At 41.0% G+C, this 16,900-nt stretch overlaps 1 protein-coding gene across 1 annotated transcript in view; it reads right to left on the reverse strand.

Annotated features, from left to right (window-relative positions):
* The window catches only part of RB195_015303 (uncharacterized protein), a gene marked incomplete at both ends in the record, with an annotated part of 30,863 nt that overhangs the window by 13,485 nt on the left and 478 nt on the right, over positions 1-16,900 (reverse strand). The window contains 15 exons of the mRNA XM_064205951.1: positions 451-606; positions 1,115-1,261; positions 1,321-1,416; positions 2,961-3,054; positions 3,122-3,213; positions 4,729-4,820; positions 5,029-5,108; positions 6,414-6,532; positions 8,130-8,252; positions 9,501-9,672; positions 9,743-9,876; positions 9,938-10,033; positions 11,195-11,329; positions 14,466-14,520; positions 14,720-14,789. Coding sequence (XP_064061832.1) covers positions 451-606; positions 1,115-1,261; positions 1,321-1,416; positions 2,961-3,054; positions 3,122-3,213; positions 4,729-4,820; positions 5,029-5,108; positions 6,414-6,532; positions 8,130-8,252; positions 9,501-9,672; positions 9,743-9,876; positions 9,938-10,033; positions 11,195-11,329; positions 14,466-14,520; positions 14,720-14,789 — 1,661 coding nt within the window. The remainder of the gene's footprint in view (positions 1-450; positions 607-1,114; positions 1,262-1,320; positions 1,417-2,960; positions 3,055-3,121; positions 3,214-4,728; positions 4,821-5,028; positions 5,109-6,413; positions 6,533-8,129; positions 8,253-9,500; positions 9,673-9,742; positions 9,877-9,937; positions 10,034-11,194; positions 11,330-14,465; positions 14,521-14,719; positions 14,790-16,900) is intronic.

Raw genomic sequence — 16,900 nt, forward strand, 5'->3', positions numbered from 1 at the left:
ATAGACCATTTTCTATACTTTGAGGTGGATTCCTAGAGAGTCAAAAACTTGGTATTAAACATCTTCTAGTTTATTCTTTCCATCATAATTAGGAAAACGTCTTATTTGAGTCAATCGGATGCAAGTGGATCACTAAATCTCTTCATGTCCACTTAGTTCAAGCTATTAAAGGCATCACCCCAGAATTTGAGGTGGTACGGATTTCATGTGGAGTATTCTTCTAAGGGATAGTAGATTATGGAGAGGATGGTGATTCCGTCCCATTCTTTCTCGTAAAAAACGGCCCGGAAGATGCGGCGCGTGCACAAAGGTGGCGCGCTCCAGTCGAACTCGCAAGTAGCGCGCCGGAACGCTCGAAGCCGTATCTTCCGGGCCGTTTTTTTTGGCAATTAGAAAGAAACGGACCAAATCACCCTTCTCGTAGGGTGATGCATTCAAACATCGACTCGCCTGCACTATTTTCTCGCTTTCTGAATCCAATGCACTGGTGGCTTCATCAAGAAGAAGGATCCGCGGTTGTGTTGCAAGTGCTCGAGCTATTGCTATACGTTGTTTTTGACCTCCAGACAATGCAATCCCTCCTGCACCGATAAGTGTGTCGTAACCCTATCAATGTATGTGCAAAAAACGTGAGACATCTTCTTCCTATCTTCCTTCATTCATACGTTTTGGAATCCATAAAAATAAAAACCATAGTAATTTAGGTTATCGAGAAGTAGGGCTGGTTAAAATTTTCAACGTAAGATTCACAAGCAGTAAAGTTTTGAAGAGACGCACGTTAAGAAATTTTATTCCTTTTCTCTCTTCGCGAAAGATTATCATTATTAATACTTTCAGCCTTATTTACACACACAGAATAAAAAATTCTTCTGATGCCATTCTTTTTCAACTGGCTCTTTCTAAAAGCATAGTACTGTAAAGAAAGGTTTAAGGATCTAGGAACACCAATGAGATAGAACTACCGTCAATTCCCTACCGTTTTTTTTTCGACTCTCGTAAGTTTAATTGCCTATTAATGTTCAAGACTGCAAACAACAATGCTGTATAATTGCATTTGAAGAATGCTGTATACAGTAATGTTGTCAATGGTTTCTCGACAATGACGCAATCCTACCTTTTCTAATTTCATAATAAAATCGTGTGCATTTGCTATTCGAGCTGCCTTTTCAATATTTACTTCATTTATCGATCGTCCGAGATCAATATTTTCTCGTATTGTGCCGTTGAACAAACATGGTTCTTGCTGTACGATACCGATCATCTGCAAAATATCACGGAAAATATCATGTCATATTTAGTGAACGTTCTAAGGATTAATACTTTTCTAAGACTACTTCTCCTGATCGTTCGAATATCGCGTCCATCCAAAAATACGGATTCAGAGTCACAATCATACAGCCGGGTAAGTATTGCAATCTGAATAGGTGCAGTTGTGAGAAAAGCGATGGACACCTGCCATATTTTCTGCAATCTTTCAAATTATTTTTGAGAACTTATAGTACTGAATGAGTTCACAAATTTTTGTCTGCAATTTCACAAATTTATTTATTCCTGCACTGTATTGACGCTGGGATTCTGTCATCGTTGCACAATGATCGAGATATGGCGCAGGGGGAGTTTAGTGAGTGTTCTGCCCTGAATACGTCAGAAACAAATATAAAAAAATAATGAGTATGTCCTATTTGTGATTCATACAATCAGACGAGACCTTTCCTACTGTTCCAGTGATCTTAACAAGCACTAGTAATCGGTGAGCGCAGAAGTAGATCTGCATAATGGAATCGTATCATTAGAAGCATAAAAAATACCGTGTGCAGGGGAAGTCATTAGTGATAGGAGATTCGGAGTTTGCCGCAGAAAGCTGGCTATGGTATAAAACTTACCCAAGAACGAGAGATCCTCATATAAAACACTGATAAATGCATATTTGCAAACTATGTGGCTTTCTTTTCGCGTGCGAAGTGCGATAATTGCAGCGTCCCTTTCATTTTGGGAGTAAGTGATTCCCTTCATCAGCGTTGAACATCTTATTTACCAAGTAAAAAAGTAGAATACACTTTGAAAAATGAGAAAAAATTAAGAGAAACACGTAGAAAATAAAAAAATCTTATTGCGAGCAACATCAGGGCGAAAGAAACGGTTCTGTTCTGGCAAGGAGTACCTTCGTTTCCCATTCTCGTGCAGAGAAATGATTTCATCATGTATTCAAAGGATAAAAAAAACACCAATTCATCACATATGTTGCAACTACGTGCGGCTTCGTCAATGCAGCATCTGAGGGTGTTCTCTCTTTTTCGAGGAGGAAGGAAGAGTAGTAGCGATGAGATTCCGATATCCTCAGGGGCAATGTTTTTGACGCAAGTATCAGTGATTCGCTTGAAGGACAAAATCCTTTGGTCAACACAAATGTGGCATAAAGAGCGGAAGCAGTCTCATTTCAGTTAAGAGCATCAGCGCAACTCCCGTGCTCACTATCAAAGTTTTCGAGGAGGAGCGACTTGCAACGAAGAAGTAGCGCGACGCTTCCGGATTGCGAAGTGACAAGCGGCACTCACTTCTCTCTTCAAGCACGCAAGCACAAGCACCTCCACGGTAGAGTGAGAAAGGAAGAGAAGTAGCGATGAGATGCCGAAATCGCCAGGGCCAGCGTTTTTGACCCAAGTCGCAATGCCTACCATTCATGTACGGGATCAACTATTTCTACATAAAACAATAACATTGTCGATGGAAAGCCTCTAATGTTGACACAATGGTAGCTGTCCAAGGACGACAGAATATTATTCCACAAGATCGAAAATTTCTTTGCCAAATATGCAATGAACGTATTCACTAAAACACATATGCATGCATTTCCCATGTATATGTCATAATCATCTGAAGTGAAATTGTTCAGTGTTTCACAATTGTACACATATTTATGTGTTTCTGGGAATGCTCACAGTTTGAAAAGCTGCACTTACGCTTGTACTCTTTCCACATCCGCTCTTTCCCACAAATGCGACAGTTTCACCAGGTTCTGCTATCCAGCTAATTCCTCTCAGGATCGGTGATTCTCTACAAGAAAATCAATGAGCGTTGGTTACTCATTATCATCCATTATTCAACCCAACAGTTTCCTTACCTCTTCGGATATTTGAAATATACGTCTTTGAATTCTACATAGCCTTTACATTCTGTTAGCTCTTCCCCTTCCTCTCTGGCGTTTTCCTCACCCTGAGTCAATAAAGTTTAAAGAAATACTCATCTGAGAAATTGCACACGAATGAAGACGAAATTCCTTGTTGCTGTTGTTTTCAGTACTGCTGTTCAAAAAATTGATGCAAAACAATTCTATGAGAAGAATTTGGGAAGTAGCCTTTCTTTTCCGTCTTCTGTCCTCACGAATTCTTCCTCAAGATTCATGGAGTCAAACAGACCAGTGTGATTTTATTCGAGCCCTTTTTTTAACAAATGTGGAAAGTTTCTGAAAAATCCTCAAGTTGTAAACAAGCTGTATCGTCCATTTCTTCCTAATTACCCTAAAAAACGAAAAAGATATGGCTTCGAGCGTTCCGGCACGCTATTTTCTACCACGAATCTGATTGGAGTGCGCCAGCCTTGTGCACGCGCCGAATCTTCTGAACCGTTTTTTTTTACGACAATTAGGGAGAAATGGACGGAATCACCCCTCTCCCCCATACTCTACTATCCCGTATACAAATATTCCACCTGAAATCCGTACCACCTCAGATTCGTGAGGTGATGCCTTTAAGGAAACTGTATAATGCATAGATCTCATTCCCATTTCGTAACAATTTGTAAGAACGCGGAGGTTCACCAGCCCCGCGTGTCGGTGAGACTGTTTGTTTGTTGTTGTTTGGAGTTCTTGAGTGGCGTACTTAGAACTGTATCATAGCTTGGCAGGGAAGGAGGAGAAGTTCGATGATAGTATATGCATGACAACAAAAACCATTTTCAGATTTTCCAGGATAAAGACGAGATGTCGAAACGTTGGGCCATAAATAAAGTTCCACCGAAACAAGAAAAGAAAATTCAGAAAAGAAAGCCCATTTACCCTTGTCATCTTTTTTCTCGTTCATAACTAGATTTTATTGTAACTACAATCTCTTTATATAGATATTCTAGGGGACAAACATTTCTAAAGACCCAAAGACAGACGATCTCAGCCTGTAATTTCAGGTGATTTCATCTTCCAAAAAATTAGAAGATGATGTCAGAAATGTAGATAGAAGTTAAGTCACTTCTTTAATGTTATGTCTCCTTACTCAAAGGAAGGAGGAGTAAGAAAATGAAGTAACTAGTAAAATGGGCGAAAACTCGTTGCACAACGTAATATTTCAATTTATCCACTGAATGCGTAAATAGGTATGGCACATATATGCTGAAAGTGGACTTCATACGTGAATTTTATTTCTGCACATCGGTGAACTCCAAGCATAGGTGAAGGTAATGCGGATGATAACATCTCATCTGTGTATGTGCAGGCGTGTATCTAAGTGTACTGTGTAGGTGACGGGGACAATTGTATAAGTGTACAAGTGCGAGTTTTATCTCGCACTTATACACTTATAAAATTTCCAGTCATTCGAACCAACTGAAACTTTCCATAACTTCAATTTGCATAATTTTTTTTTTCAAATTTTTGATCAACTTTAACTTCACGCGCGGACGTTCTTAACATTGTGACTGACCATGCGTAATAGAAGCTAAACAGCTCAACATACTTACCTTATCAATTGTTTCGTAAATAACAGCTGCGGCAACTCTTGCCTTCGATATGGCCAGCATATGAGGACCAAGGAGCCCAAATAAATATGACCCTGAATTTAACTCAGAAGTATATTTTGAGACGAAGATTAAATGTTTCCTTTCTACTCATTCGTTTTTGTTTAACAAATTGAACCATTGATTTTTTCTTTATGTACATTCTAATTCCGAAAAAAAAAACCACATTTTCATTTGCGGTTTACTCCTTAACTGCACATTTTAGCTACAAAATAAAGTTTTCTCGAAGAAACTTCTCCCAACCCATCAAAACTGCTCCAGTCGATATGAAAACGGCACCAGGGCTTGAAGTGATTCCATTATAGTAGCTGATGACTCCATATCTGAAAACGCAGCATTGAAAAATAAAAACTTCACTGAGGAGATTCTAGTAACGAAAACATCCACTGAGTGTGTTGTTTCCTCTTGTCTATGCCTCTAAAATTGTGAACAGGCAAATCTTGATCGTATTTTCATTAATGAGACCTGCTAGACTGTTTGAAACTTTTGGCACGGCCCTTACACTGATCTCTTTCTTGTTAGTTCTTTCTATATCATCATATCAAAGTTCTCGATAAACTTAGTTTAAGTTCTTTATTAACAGCTAAAAGAGTTTAAAATCTTTATTAACAGCCGAGACTTTACCTGTTAGTAGAGATCAATAACAGTCTTTGCTGAAGCTCAAGCAAATCAATGAAAGTATAGCTTAATTTGTGCCAGTATCCGGGGTTGAGGTTTGATTTTCTTATCGCACAAGTATCAATTCTACTGAGCAACCAGTGGGACAAAAAGAAATGTCTGCCATTACGGGTATGAGCAGTCGAGTTTGAGGTCCTCATTCCCCGCCTCCACGACCAAGGTCGCTTCATCGTACACCCCATTCTCAAATGAGCGTGTTGTATATATGACTATCTATTATAACTTTGTTTTTTTGGATTGATTTTATTCTATTATTTTATCACTTGCACCCACAATGAACCAGGCAGCTTACCACGAATCTGAGGTGGTGAGGAAATCCGCGCAGAAGGATAGGGCTGTAGAATGCGGGATCAGGGGTGTCTCCGCTCACACCTTCCTAATCATCCGGAAAAAAACGGCTCTACAACCTCATCTCTGGTTTTTCCAGCATTTTTCTCACTCCGTCAGGTTCGTAGTATCCGTAAACACTGTGAGTGCATGAAACACTAGGCCGGAAAGGCCTAGCAGCAACACTTGAAGGAAGGGAAAGTTGGGGACACGGATAATCCTAGAGTCCTTGGAGAGGAGACGGATGAGGCGGAGCTATGACCCCTGAACTGTTCTTTTCTACAGATGGCAAGTTCACGACACTCGCTTTTGTTTTTAAAGGCATCAGCCCACGAGTCTGGGCTGCTGCGCTCCAATCGAACTCGTGGAAAATGGCACGCCGGAACGCTCAAAGTCGCATCTTCCGGGCCATTTTTTAGGGCAATTAGGAAGAAATAGACGGAATAACCCTTCTCTCCATAATCTACGACCCCGTATAGGCATAACCCACCTGAAACCCGCACCACCCCAGATTCGTGTAATGGGGATGCAAGATTCTGCGCAGAAGTGTCTTGCCGTTGTAACTGGTGAAGTACAGAAATGTAAGGGAAAAAAGTATACTAATTCATTCTTAAAGTGCTCACAGGTAAGCACCGGAGTAGAATATGTAGAATTGAAAATAGGTGAATCCTTCGAAGAATCCAGTGATGAAACTGTATTGAATGGCGAATGGCAGGTTTCCTTTCCGTTTTCTTTCGTACTTCTGAAAATGAAGCGTTTTCGATCAGTATATCCTGGTAAATTGCTCCAGTCCATTCCAAAAGCATTTAACTTCTGTTTGTTTGTTCACTTGATCCACTCAAATGTTTTTAAAGGGAAGAAGAGGAGATGAGCATTCCCTTACTTTTGGATTTTGCTATGCTTTCGGTAAGGAGTGTTTGACAACCATTCATTCTCATGCGGAGAGGTGAAAAGATCTCTGGAAGAACCAATCCCATTTTCCAAACTCTTTGGAAGTTACTTCTGTGCTCTGGAAAACGCGCGTCAATTTTTCCGCTTTTTTTTGTCTTCGTCATTTTGAACAGAACTGCATTTCTTACATCATTTTTGACAATATAAAGTTCGAAACTGAGAAACTGGAGCGAAAGCTCGGTGAGATAAGGCTAAACTTTCGCCCCCCCCCTTTTTGTACCTGAGGTGCCTCCCAAACGAATACGGCCGATTTTACGTGCGATTTGAAAAAAAAAAATTTCAAATCCCACGTTTTTCATTTCAAAAATTTGATTTGGACGGAATCACTCTAATACCCATAATCAACTATGCCGTATACGAATACTCCACCTGAAATCCGTACCACCTCAGATTCGTGGAGTGATGTCTTTAATCCTAACAGCTGCATACTTTTAGTTTGCGGAGTTTTTTTTTTTCCTTTCTTTACTACTAAAAGTATGTGCATATGCATACAGAGAGTTGTTTCTGTTACACTATTATAACTTTCTAGTCAAACAGCGAAACACAGCCGAGTGCCCTTTGAAATCAGCTACTTTCACTCGCAGTGGAAAGAGGGGGATTTTCCAAATAATTCTGTAAAGGAATCACAATTGTCATCTCATATCGTGCACAGTGCACACGTTATGCTCATATACTGTATTGAAGAAAGCATTCTTCAGCTACGTCCTCTTAAAGGCATTACCTCACGAATCCGGGGTGGGTTTCAGGCGGGTAATGCCTATAGGGGGTCGTAAATTGTGAGGAAGAATGTGACTCCGTTCATCTCTCCTTGTATCAGTGTAAACGGATGACCCCAGAACGATGTTTATTAAGACGGTTTCTGTTGCGATGCACAGCACTTGCGTCCCGCCCCCGCTCGCGATTCGTCGGATGAAATGAATTGCCTATCGTGGCGTCCTAATGGATTTTCGACGGATCGCTGATGGGAGTGTGGCGCAAGGGTTGTGCATTGCAGAAGAAGCCGTCGTAAGCAAGAGCGCTCCGGAGTTGTCCGTTTACATTGATACATTGAGATAAACGGAATCACTGTCTGCCCCACAATCTACGACCCCGTATAGGCACTACCCGCCTGAAATACGTACCACCTCAGATTCCTTGGGTGATGCCTTTAAATTGCATCACATTAAGAAGCGTCACTCAAAACTGCACACCCTCAAAAAAAAATCGCCGTCACACTTGCCTGCAACTTCAGCATTCGCGACGACGCGACCCGCCGTGATTTTTCTGCTGCAACTTTCCTACGGGCTTTTCTACTTTGGAATAACTTTTCCAACCCTTTGAATTTCCGCCTGTTCGAGTTCCGAACTTTAATTTAAATTGTTTGTTTCGCGTATAGCAAACCAATTAACCTTAACCATGTAGTCCTGTCCATTACAAGCCGCTACAGTTTTTGCATTCATAATAGCCTCCTCAGCAATACACCCAGCCTCTTCCGAAACCGACATCATTTTCTTCATTGTGGATGACGACAACTGCAAATATATTCAGGAAGGATTTTAAAGGCTAATGGCAGTAAATAAGCAAATAACAAAACAAGATTATATTACTTGATTGAAGTGATTCTCACAACCACATCAATCACATTTCGGCGGACTTCTCCAGCAGTTTGACGATAACGCGCATTTCCATGATCTCAGCTTGACGTACCAGTCCATTTCCCACATCAAATGATGATGCTCTCTAACAAGGGACTTAGTCCGTATATGTGTGTTTGTCTGTGTGTCAGAAAATTTTAAAAAGCAGTGAGACGGGCCCCCGGTGACGAAATGGTGGGCCAGAGCGAAAAGGCGTTCGGATGGAGACAGACGGGTTTCACGGAGCACTGCACGTGCAATGGCGCCGCACGACACTGCGGACTCAATGATAATTCCAAGCAGGTTTGTGAAAAATAAGTGAGACCCCTTCTCGTGATAACTGCATCCACCGTATTGCTGCTCCGTATGTACATCTGCTTTTAGTTACTCTCCAAATATTTGAAGGATTTGTTCTTCAAAGAATGGATACATGCATTAGTAGCTGCTTTAGTAGCAGTTAACAGTTCACGTAATTCATTGCTGAGTAGGAAAACGTGAACTTTGTACTACTTTGTACTTTGTTGGAATTTAATACCTCCGAGTATGTTTTCAAACTGCTAGGGCATCGAAGGAATATAAATGTGAAATCAAACTGGAATTTTCTCCAAATGTAGAACATTCAGACACCTATAGTAAATGACTACAAGGAGTAATCGATGAAATCTTCCATCAATGCGCATGTTCCTAGAAAAAAGAGCGAAGAAAACATCATTTGAAAAAACAATTTTAATTCTATGACAGGAAGTTACAGGAAGCGCCCAGATCTAAATTTTTAGTGATAACTGAAGGAGGGCGAAAAGAGCATCATAAAAAGTCTGATCTCCGACCTTACCCGGACATTCAAACTTGCAAATAATAGATAGTGGAGCTGTAAGGAAAAAAAGTGCATGCATTTCTCATTCATGAAATTAACAAGATAAACTGAAGAAAATGATTTTCAAAAAATAAATAGCACTTTCATATTTGAACCAAGAGAATTTAAATCTAATACATGAAAATTCAAATGGAAATTGGTAAAAAAAAAGAAAAATAGAGCGAAAAAAAATTGTTCCATGATACTGATACTATAACCAACCCATTGCTAATCGTTGATAACACCGAATGCCGGCATCTGAAATTTTTACGATAGATTTGAAAGTCACATACCCACGCCATTAACATCATAGTGGCGGCGCTCATCGGACCAACACCAACACAGAGGAGGGTGATTCTCCAACTGTAAATGAATGCAACTACTGCGCTTGCAATGAATGTGGTTATTCCTCTTGCAAGCATTCCCATCTTGTCGCCTACTCCATCCTCGATTTGTGTGATGTTTCTGGAAGCAGGAGCTCATGGATATTTTCTGACAATAAAACATCTATTTTTCCAGCAGCAGCAACGCTTACTCGGACAACTTAGTTGTAATCATCCCAGCATTGTTCTCTGCAAACCACGTGGCGTTTTGCCGAAGAACTGCTTTGACAAATTCCTTCTTAATTCGATTTGCCATGTTTCGACTGGCAGTCGAGAAAAGATAGTGCTGAACCATTCAGAAATATTTCGAACGAGTATATGAGCGATAGTTCGAAGTACAAACTTACCTGCAGAAAACAGCAAATAAATAATAATGCTCCTAGGCCGAGGAAAGCAGCGGCAATGTATAGGGAATACGCCAGCAGTGTTTTATTACCAATATGCTGGAAATATAGGTGTTTTTCTTTTGCTTGATTTTTTTTGTATTGTAGTGGTGAAAGTGTGTCAGATATTGTCTTCACTGAAGCTCACTGAGGCTTTCTGTTGGTTCCAGAATGGACGTTTATTAGAAGGGGATGTAGCGTTTTCTCCCTGCCTTCATAACTCACGGGGTTCTTGTTCTACTCATAGATGAGACAGAACCATAAATGTATATAAAAAGAGCAACAAGCTTTTGTCACTCACAATTGCTATGTCAGCTGTGCCAAATTTTGGAAATACACAAATACACGATTTTCATATCAAATGAAATGGACGCTTTAACGAATCAAGGTGGCGCCATTCACTAATAGATCCGATGAGATGAATTTTAAACGTATAAAACTTGAATCTGTAAGGAATAAAAATTTCTATTGAAAAAGCTGTCGTTTGATCGTTGGTCTATGAACGTTGGGATGCGTTTTCTTCTTTGAACAAGCCTGAGAGTTTCCCAAGTGAAGGTTGAATCTACATCCATCAATACAGACGCACTTCTTCTTGTTCTGAGGTAACACTTCAATCCCCTGACTTATCACTCTGGATATTGTTTCAGGATCTCTTCAATACGCTGTTGGAAGTTAGCTTTTGTTGTCTACACCCTCCAGGATGACTCGTTTCTGCCGACATTTATCATACACCAGAATCTTAAAGTAATGTTGAATTTAAGACTTCCTTCACTCGTTGTATCATCTCTTAGTGTTCTCTGGCCTATGAAATCGATGAGATGACAGAATAAAACTTGATGGATTTGTAGACTTCCGTTCAGACTCTCTTTTCTTCGACCGTTGTCAGCCATCCAAAAAAAAAACATTCTGTCGTGTCATGACATGGCGACAGCTTTCGCAATCCGGTGTCAGCGCTCCTTACAACGTCACCTTCAACTTTATTCTACTTTGTTTTCGGAGCCTCATTTCGCAACACCTATTCCTGTCTTACATTCTTCTTATAGCAAGATCTCCGTTTTGTTTTTAAATTCTAGAGACGCTCTGACTTGCGCGTCTTTGCAAGCTTTCCAACAATGATGGAACAATCTCTAAAATATTCTGGAAGGATAATCAACCCATTTATAAACCAATTATATTGGTCGTGCTACTATGAAATCTTTGATTAATGAGACTTCTACTTACGTCATTGTCGGTCAAGTAGTTGTTCGAATACAAGCCATCAGCAACAGAGGTGAGTGGCAAGAGGATTCCAACCATTATGGATAGTATAAATCCAGAAGAAATGTAAAATCTGTCCTTTTTGGTAGCGTACCGAAACTGAAAAAGGCGGGTGAAACACACAGATCCATTAACCACAGAACTCCTGCAGTTTTGCTTCTGTTAAATCGTTTATTGATATTTCTCCTAGTTGCAGTGGGAGAAGATTAAAAAGTTACGGGATAAGAATCCAATCAAAGTGACTGAAAATGACCACTATACATTCCATTATTCTATAGAAGCAGTGGAACACATAAAAGGAGCGTAGGTGGAGTAAATTACTCAAGGGTTGTTCTAAAGGATTTGATAAGGCCAACTAAGGCAGGTCCACCCCAAGAATTTCTTTCTGCAGTGCTAACAATCTTCAACTTATACTTTGAGAAAATACTGGCTGTCATAACTTGATACTATAATACTCTGCATTATTTGTACTAGACGGCTGTGAATCTTAGCAGTGGTTTACTCTTAGCTAGCCTTCCGATTCCGAGAAGTCGGAGTGTCGAATGGGTCGAACTCCTTCTCAGCTTGGGAGACCCTGCCGGAGGACGAACCTACGCTGTGCATTGCAGTTCGACGCTAAGAGTCACCTCCACGCCATTATGAGGCAGTAAACCGTTGTGAAGGCTTCTAAGATTCACCACTGTCTAGGCAAAATGTCGCAAGGCTCCCTGATCCATATAGGTTGGGCGGCAACCTGTGAGGAAGCTAAGCTCGCCGTGGCAGGGCTATTTAGTATGAAGAAAAGTCTTTTTGCCACTTCAGCATATCCACTGCCCCATTACCCTGCACACTGGGCCCTGCCGTCTCAGACGTCGGACGGTATGGCGACCGGTGAGAGGCGATCAAATCTTAGGTTGCTCAGGACATCTTTGATACTGGACCAAGGCGACACACGCACGACTCGCCATGGAGACTGTCTCAGACTGTGTACTTACAACGCGAGAACAGTTTCCACAGACGCTAACCCGCATGCCCTTCTCGGAGCTGCAGAATCAAATTTCACGTGATTGCTCTGCAGGAGATCAAGTGCAGAAGGAGCGACATACGGCAGATGAATGAGCGTACACTCGTCATTCGAGGGGGAAGGTTCCGTCGCGAAGTGTAGGCGGTGCTGGTTTCGCTCTACACCCATCTGTCGTCCATCTTGTCGATTCTCACGAAATCCTGTCACCTCGTCTGGCCATTCCTCGCCTCCGCCCTCTGCGCCAAAACTCATCAGTATCATGAGCTGCTACTCACCAATATCAGAAGCTGATGAATCCGAGTGGGACGCGTTCTATGAGGAGCTGGAGGAAGCAATCCGCAATTAGAATTCCTTCTAGAAATTCGTTGTCGGAGACTTCAACGCAAAACTAGGAAAGACCAGAGAAGAGGAATACAGGATAGGAAAATTTGGACTAGGGGACCGGAATGAAAATGGCAATCGTCTCACCGAGCTGTTGTTCGCCTCTCGCCTCTTCCATGAGAACTCTTCTTTCAAGAAGAAACATCATCGTCGGTGGAAATGGGAATCGCCCAATGGCGCGACTCGTTCGGAGGTCGACCACATACTCACCAACCGGAGGTGGTGTCTACTTGACGTCTCAGTAGTACTATACTTTTGTAGTGGTTCTGATCACCGTCTTCTTCGTGCGAAAATACGACTTAGCCACACGATGGAAAAGAACATTTGCTATCGGCAACGGAGGAGAAAAAAAGTCTACGACGATCGCATACTTGAGGACTCCGTGTCCCAAGGAGACTGGCACATCGAGGACGACCCAAACGTGGACTGCGAGATGCTGCTCAGAAGATTACGACCCTGTACTGAGCGTGCCTCGAAGCTGCGCACGACAAAACTGGATTGAATTTCGAAGACCACCAAGGAGTTGTTGAAAGAAGAAGGAGGCTTGATTCAAATGCGTCGCTCATTGAACGGGTTGGTAGCAAACACTAGCTACAGAAAAGCGTTGCAGAAGGATATTTCGAAATAGAGGCAGAAGAAGATTCTGGAAGCAGCACAAAGAAGAACGAGTCTAAAGAAGTGCCGCAGGGATTTCCGCGAATATAATATTCCTTGCTGAGCGAAGACGGGACCTCTTCTCGTCGTGAGATGGAAATCATTACGGAGAGGTTCTACTCGAACCTTTTCCGTTCATCAACTCCCGTGTCAAGCCCGATCATCCCCACTTGTGAACACGTATTCTCCCTTCGGAAGTGCGAGCCACTATCAAGAGCATAAAACCTGGCACAGCCCCCGGACCAGATTTTATATCAGCCGACTTTCTTCGGGCTGGTGGCCATCCGCTTCATGCAATATTAGCAGCGCACATGACATTCTGCCTTCAGAAAAAAAGGATCCCAGACCAGTGGAATACCTTGCGAACCGTTCTTATCCATAAGAAAGGGGACCGAGGTCTGATCGAGGGGACCTTCCGAAGCTGCTTGGACCACAGCCAGACCTTGTCGAGGGTCATAGATATTTGCCGGAGATGCCGCCTGTCCCTTGTTCTAACCTTCGTCGACTATGAGAAAGCCTAGGACAGCGTAGAAACGAATGCAATACTGGCAGCGCTGGTCGATCAAGGTGTGAACGTCTCTTCTGTGAGGACATTAGCCAATTGCTAAACCAATCAATCTACAACCCCGTCTCTAGCTTTACTCGCGGATACACTACTAAGATACAACTTTTCCCTGCAATCTACAACCCCGTCTCTAGCTTTACCCGCGGATTGCTTCACCACATCAATTAATGATATGCTGACTTAATGTCGTCGTAGAATTATAGTGAATAATAACACAACTAACAAAGTAAATAGATAAAATAAATAGATTGTATGTATCTGTGCTCGTCTGTTTCCATTCGTTTCGCATATGTATCTCATAACAAATACAGACTTCAGTGCGGAAAGCTGACTGAAACCAAAACTCAGAGATAAGCAGAAGCTAGACTTTCTCACAGAACCTATGCAGAATTTAGCTTCCGACAAGGTTACATCGAAATGGATGGTGGTGTGAATATGCCCTAAAGTGAAGTGAAGATATCACATTTTCGATTTTCATACTAACTTTAAACTAATCAGAACTATGCAGGCTTTGCTATGCTTATCATATGTATGCTTATAATTATGAGAACAAAGTTTATTGAGGCTATTTGGGATTATTTTTATCACCTTATAAATTCTATTCATAAATTCAACAGATGGTTTAAATATACCAATTCTGAATACGAAACCGGCTCCTTTCCCGAATCTTCTCCGTCCTGTTTGTCTCTGAAAAGCATGAAGCTTCGATCTCCAGGGAGTCTACACAGTAATAAAGAAAATTTCGGCAAAATATAAACCCTATATTCAAGAAGAGTCTCTATTCACCGTTTCTTTCTGTCAATGGACACACCATCATTGAAGTTAATAGGTAAAAAAGGACAGAGCAAATTTACATTCGAAACTATTCCTTGTATTTTCAACTTACGTTTTTGATTCCGTTCCATCTTTACCCGTACCCATGGGTGTACAAATTTGAAGGACAAGGAGTAAAGGTCCTGAAAAAAAGAACAAATACTCTTAGTGCTAAAGTTATCTATAGTAAAACACGATAAATGCGATAAGATGCGTCTTTTTTTGTACTAATGACAAAAGAACAGTTGCAGTAACTTATACTTCACCGATAAGGTTACCCTTAAATGAGGCACGGGAGATTAGATATTTCCTCAAAGACTTCCGCCGTGCATTGATGAACTTAGAACGATAGCTCTTAAACCTAGACATTATAATCGCAATGCCGCCTACTTTTTACAATTCTCAACACTAATTCCGTTCCATTTTTATTATTCGAAGAAACAACAGTAGTAAAAGTACATAAGGACGAAAGAAATGCAGTTTGCAAGAATTTCAAATCAATGTTTCGTGATTTTTTCCTCTATCGCAGTTTTTGTCATTCCAGTTAAACACATTCATTCAAACACTTTCAAAGTTAGTGAAGTATTTCTTACGAGAAGATTAAGAAGAAATAGTTCGTTCTTAGTAGTCGGTTATCAATCGCTCACAGTTAATCGTTTTTGCAAACATCCATATTGCTTTTTCGTTAGCAGTACCAGAGGACATCCAAATCGTTCAAAATGTTCTAGAATTAGGGAAGAGATCTTCTAAGCTTTTTACCAGTTGATAGTCCGTTACCGTGGAATTTTCTACTTGGGTACAGCTTATTTAACACACAAGATTTCGTCGGAACCGCGATTAGTTATAAATAAAAATTGCTATTATTCCAAAATGGGGATCTTTTATCAAACCAAGTCAAACCATCACCTCATAAAAACGTTCTAATAGCTTATCATACCCGATGAAAGATGGAAGAAAAAGCCATGCAATGTTAGATGGTAAATTCTCTTCAGATCAACTGATGTGCTCCAACGAAAGGTTGTAGGAGACAACGACTATTTCCTATTTTTTTAGACTATTTTTTTCAATATCGTTCTTACGCTTACACATCTCACACTTAAGTCGCAGTTCAGATTCATTCTTATCGATAGTCAAATTCAAGCAACACCCAAGATTGTAAACAAACTTTATTACGGCTAACGTTTCGGCGTTGTCGCCTTCGTCAGAGCCTCAGTAGCCGCTCAACAGAGCGATTGCACCACGCGGATGTCCGTCAACATCACGACAATGCGGCTGCTGAGGTCTGACGAAGGCGGCAACGCCGAAACGTTAGCCGTAATAAAGTTTCAATTCATTCTATCGTAAAACTTTAATTAGCATCACTGACAAGCTTCTGGAGCTGTAGATAGTTCACATTTACAGTGCTGTTCGGTTCGGTCCCCGCAGTAACCATTATTTCTGCAAAATGGAAAAAACAGCTGGAACCGACGAAGAACACGCTTAATACAGGTGAAAAGAGATTACGGCAGCGCGGTTGAAAAATTTGATGGCATATTCTGATAGAGCATCAAGAAAACTCTTGACTGCAAATTTTGGTTAATAAATTCGTCCTTGTCGGATGAGAAATGTGCTCTCTTAAATCTCGTACACAAAATGCAAGAACACGACTTTTATCAGGAATCGATCCCTGACAGTCGCAATAAAAACGACGACACATAACGCTGCGCCGAAGAGTATTACAGGAATACTTAATAAATCAGATTCAGCCGACTATGTGAACCGGATACTCACTCTTTGATTCCTTTTTTCATACTCAATAATTTATATTTTCTTGGCGAAACTTTTTTTAAAAACAACTCACTTAAAAGCAAGGCCACAAAGCTCTCGTTCAGAGCACATTGTTGAATTTACACTCTTTTGCTTGCCTTCGTACTCATGACCCCTCGCGTTCATGTTAATCTGGATGTCCTTCATTCATTTGCTACTTTCCCAAACTAGTCCCGGACCAAAAAGTGTGAAATTGTACCAGCAAAATCTTTAAAAACACTTCACGCCATCTATTTTTCTAACATTTTTCGTCCCCTAATATGAGTTTACTCCATATCGACAATCTCCCCATCTTTTTCTCCTTACTGTTTCATTTTCTTCTTCTCTGCTGACAACCCTTACGGCTCTCCTCCTTTTCCCACATTCCTCTTACGACTCCCTGTTGAGAAACTCTTAACGCACCCTGCTTCTGGAACTATCATGGTATAGTCGGGTCAAAACGACATGA

This window comes from Necator americanus, chromosome V (genome assembly GCF_031761385.1).
Source record: "Necator americanus strain Aroian chromosome V, whole genome shotgun sequence".
NCBI classification, from domain to species: Eukaryota; Metazoa; Nematoda; class Chromadorea; order Rhabditida; family Ancylostomatidae; genus Necator; species Necator americanus.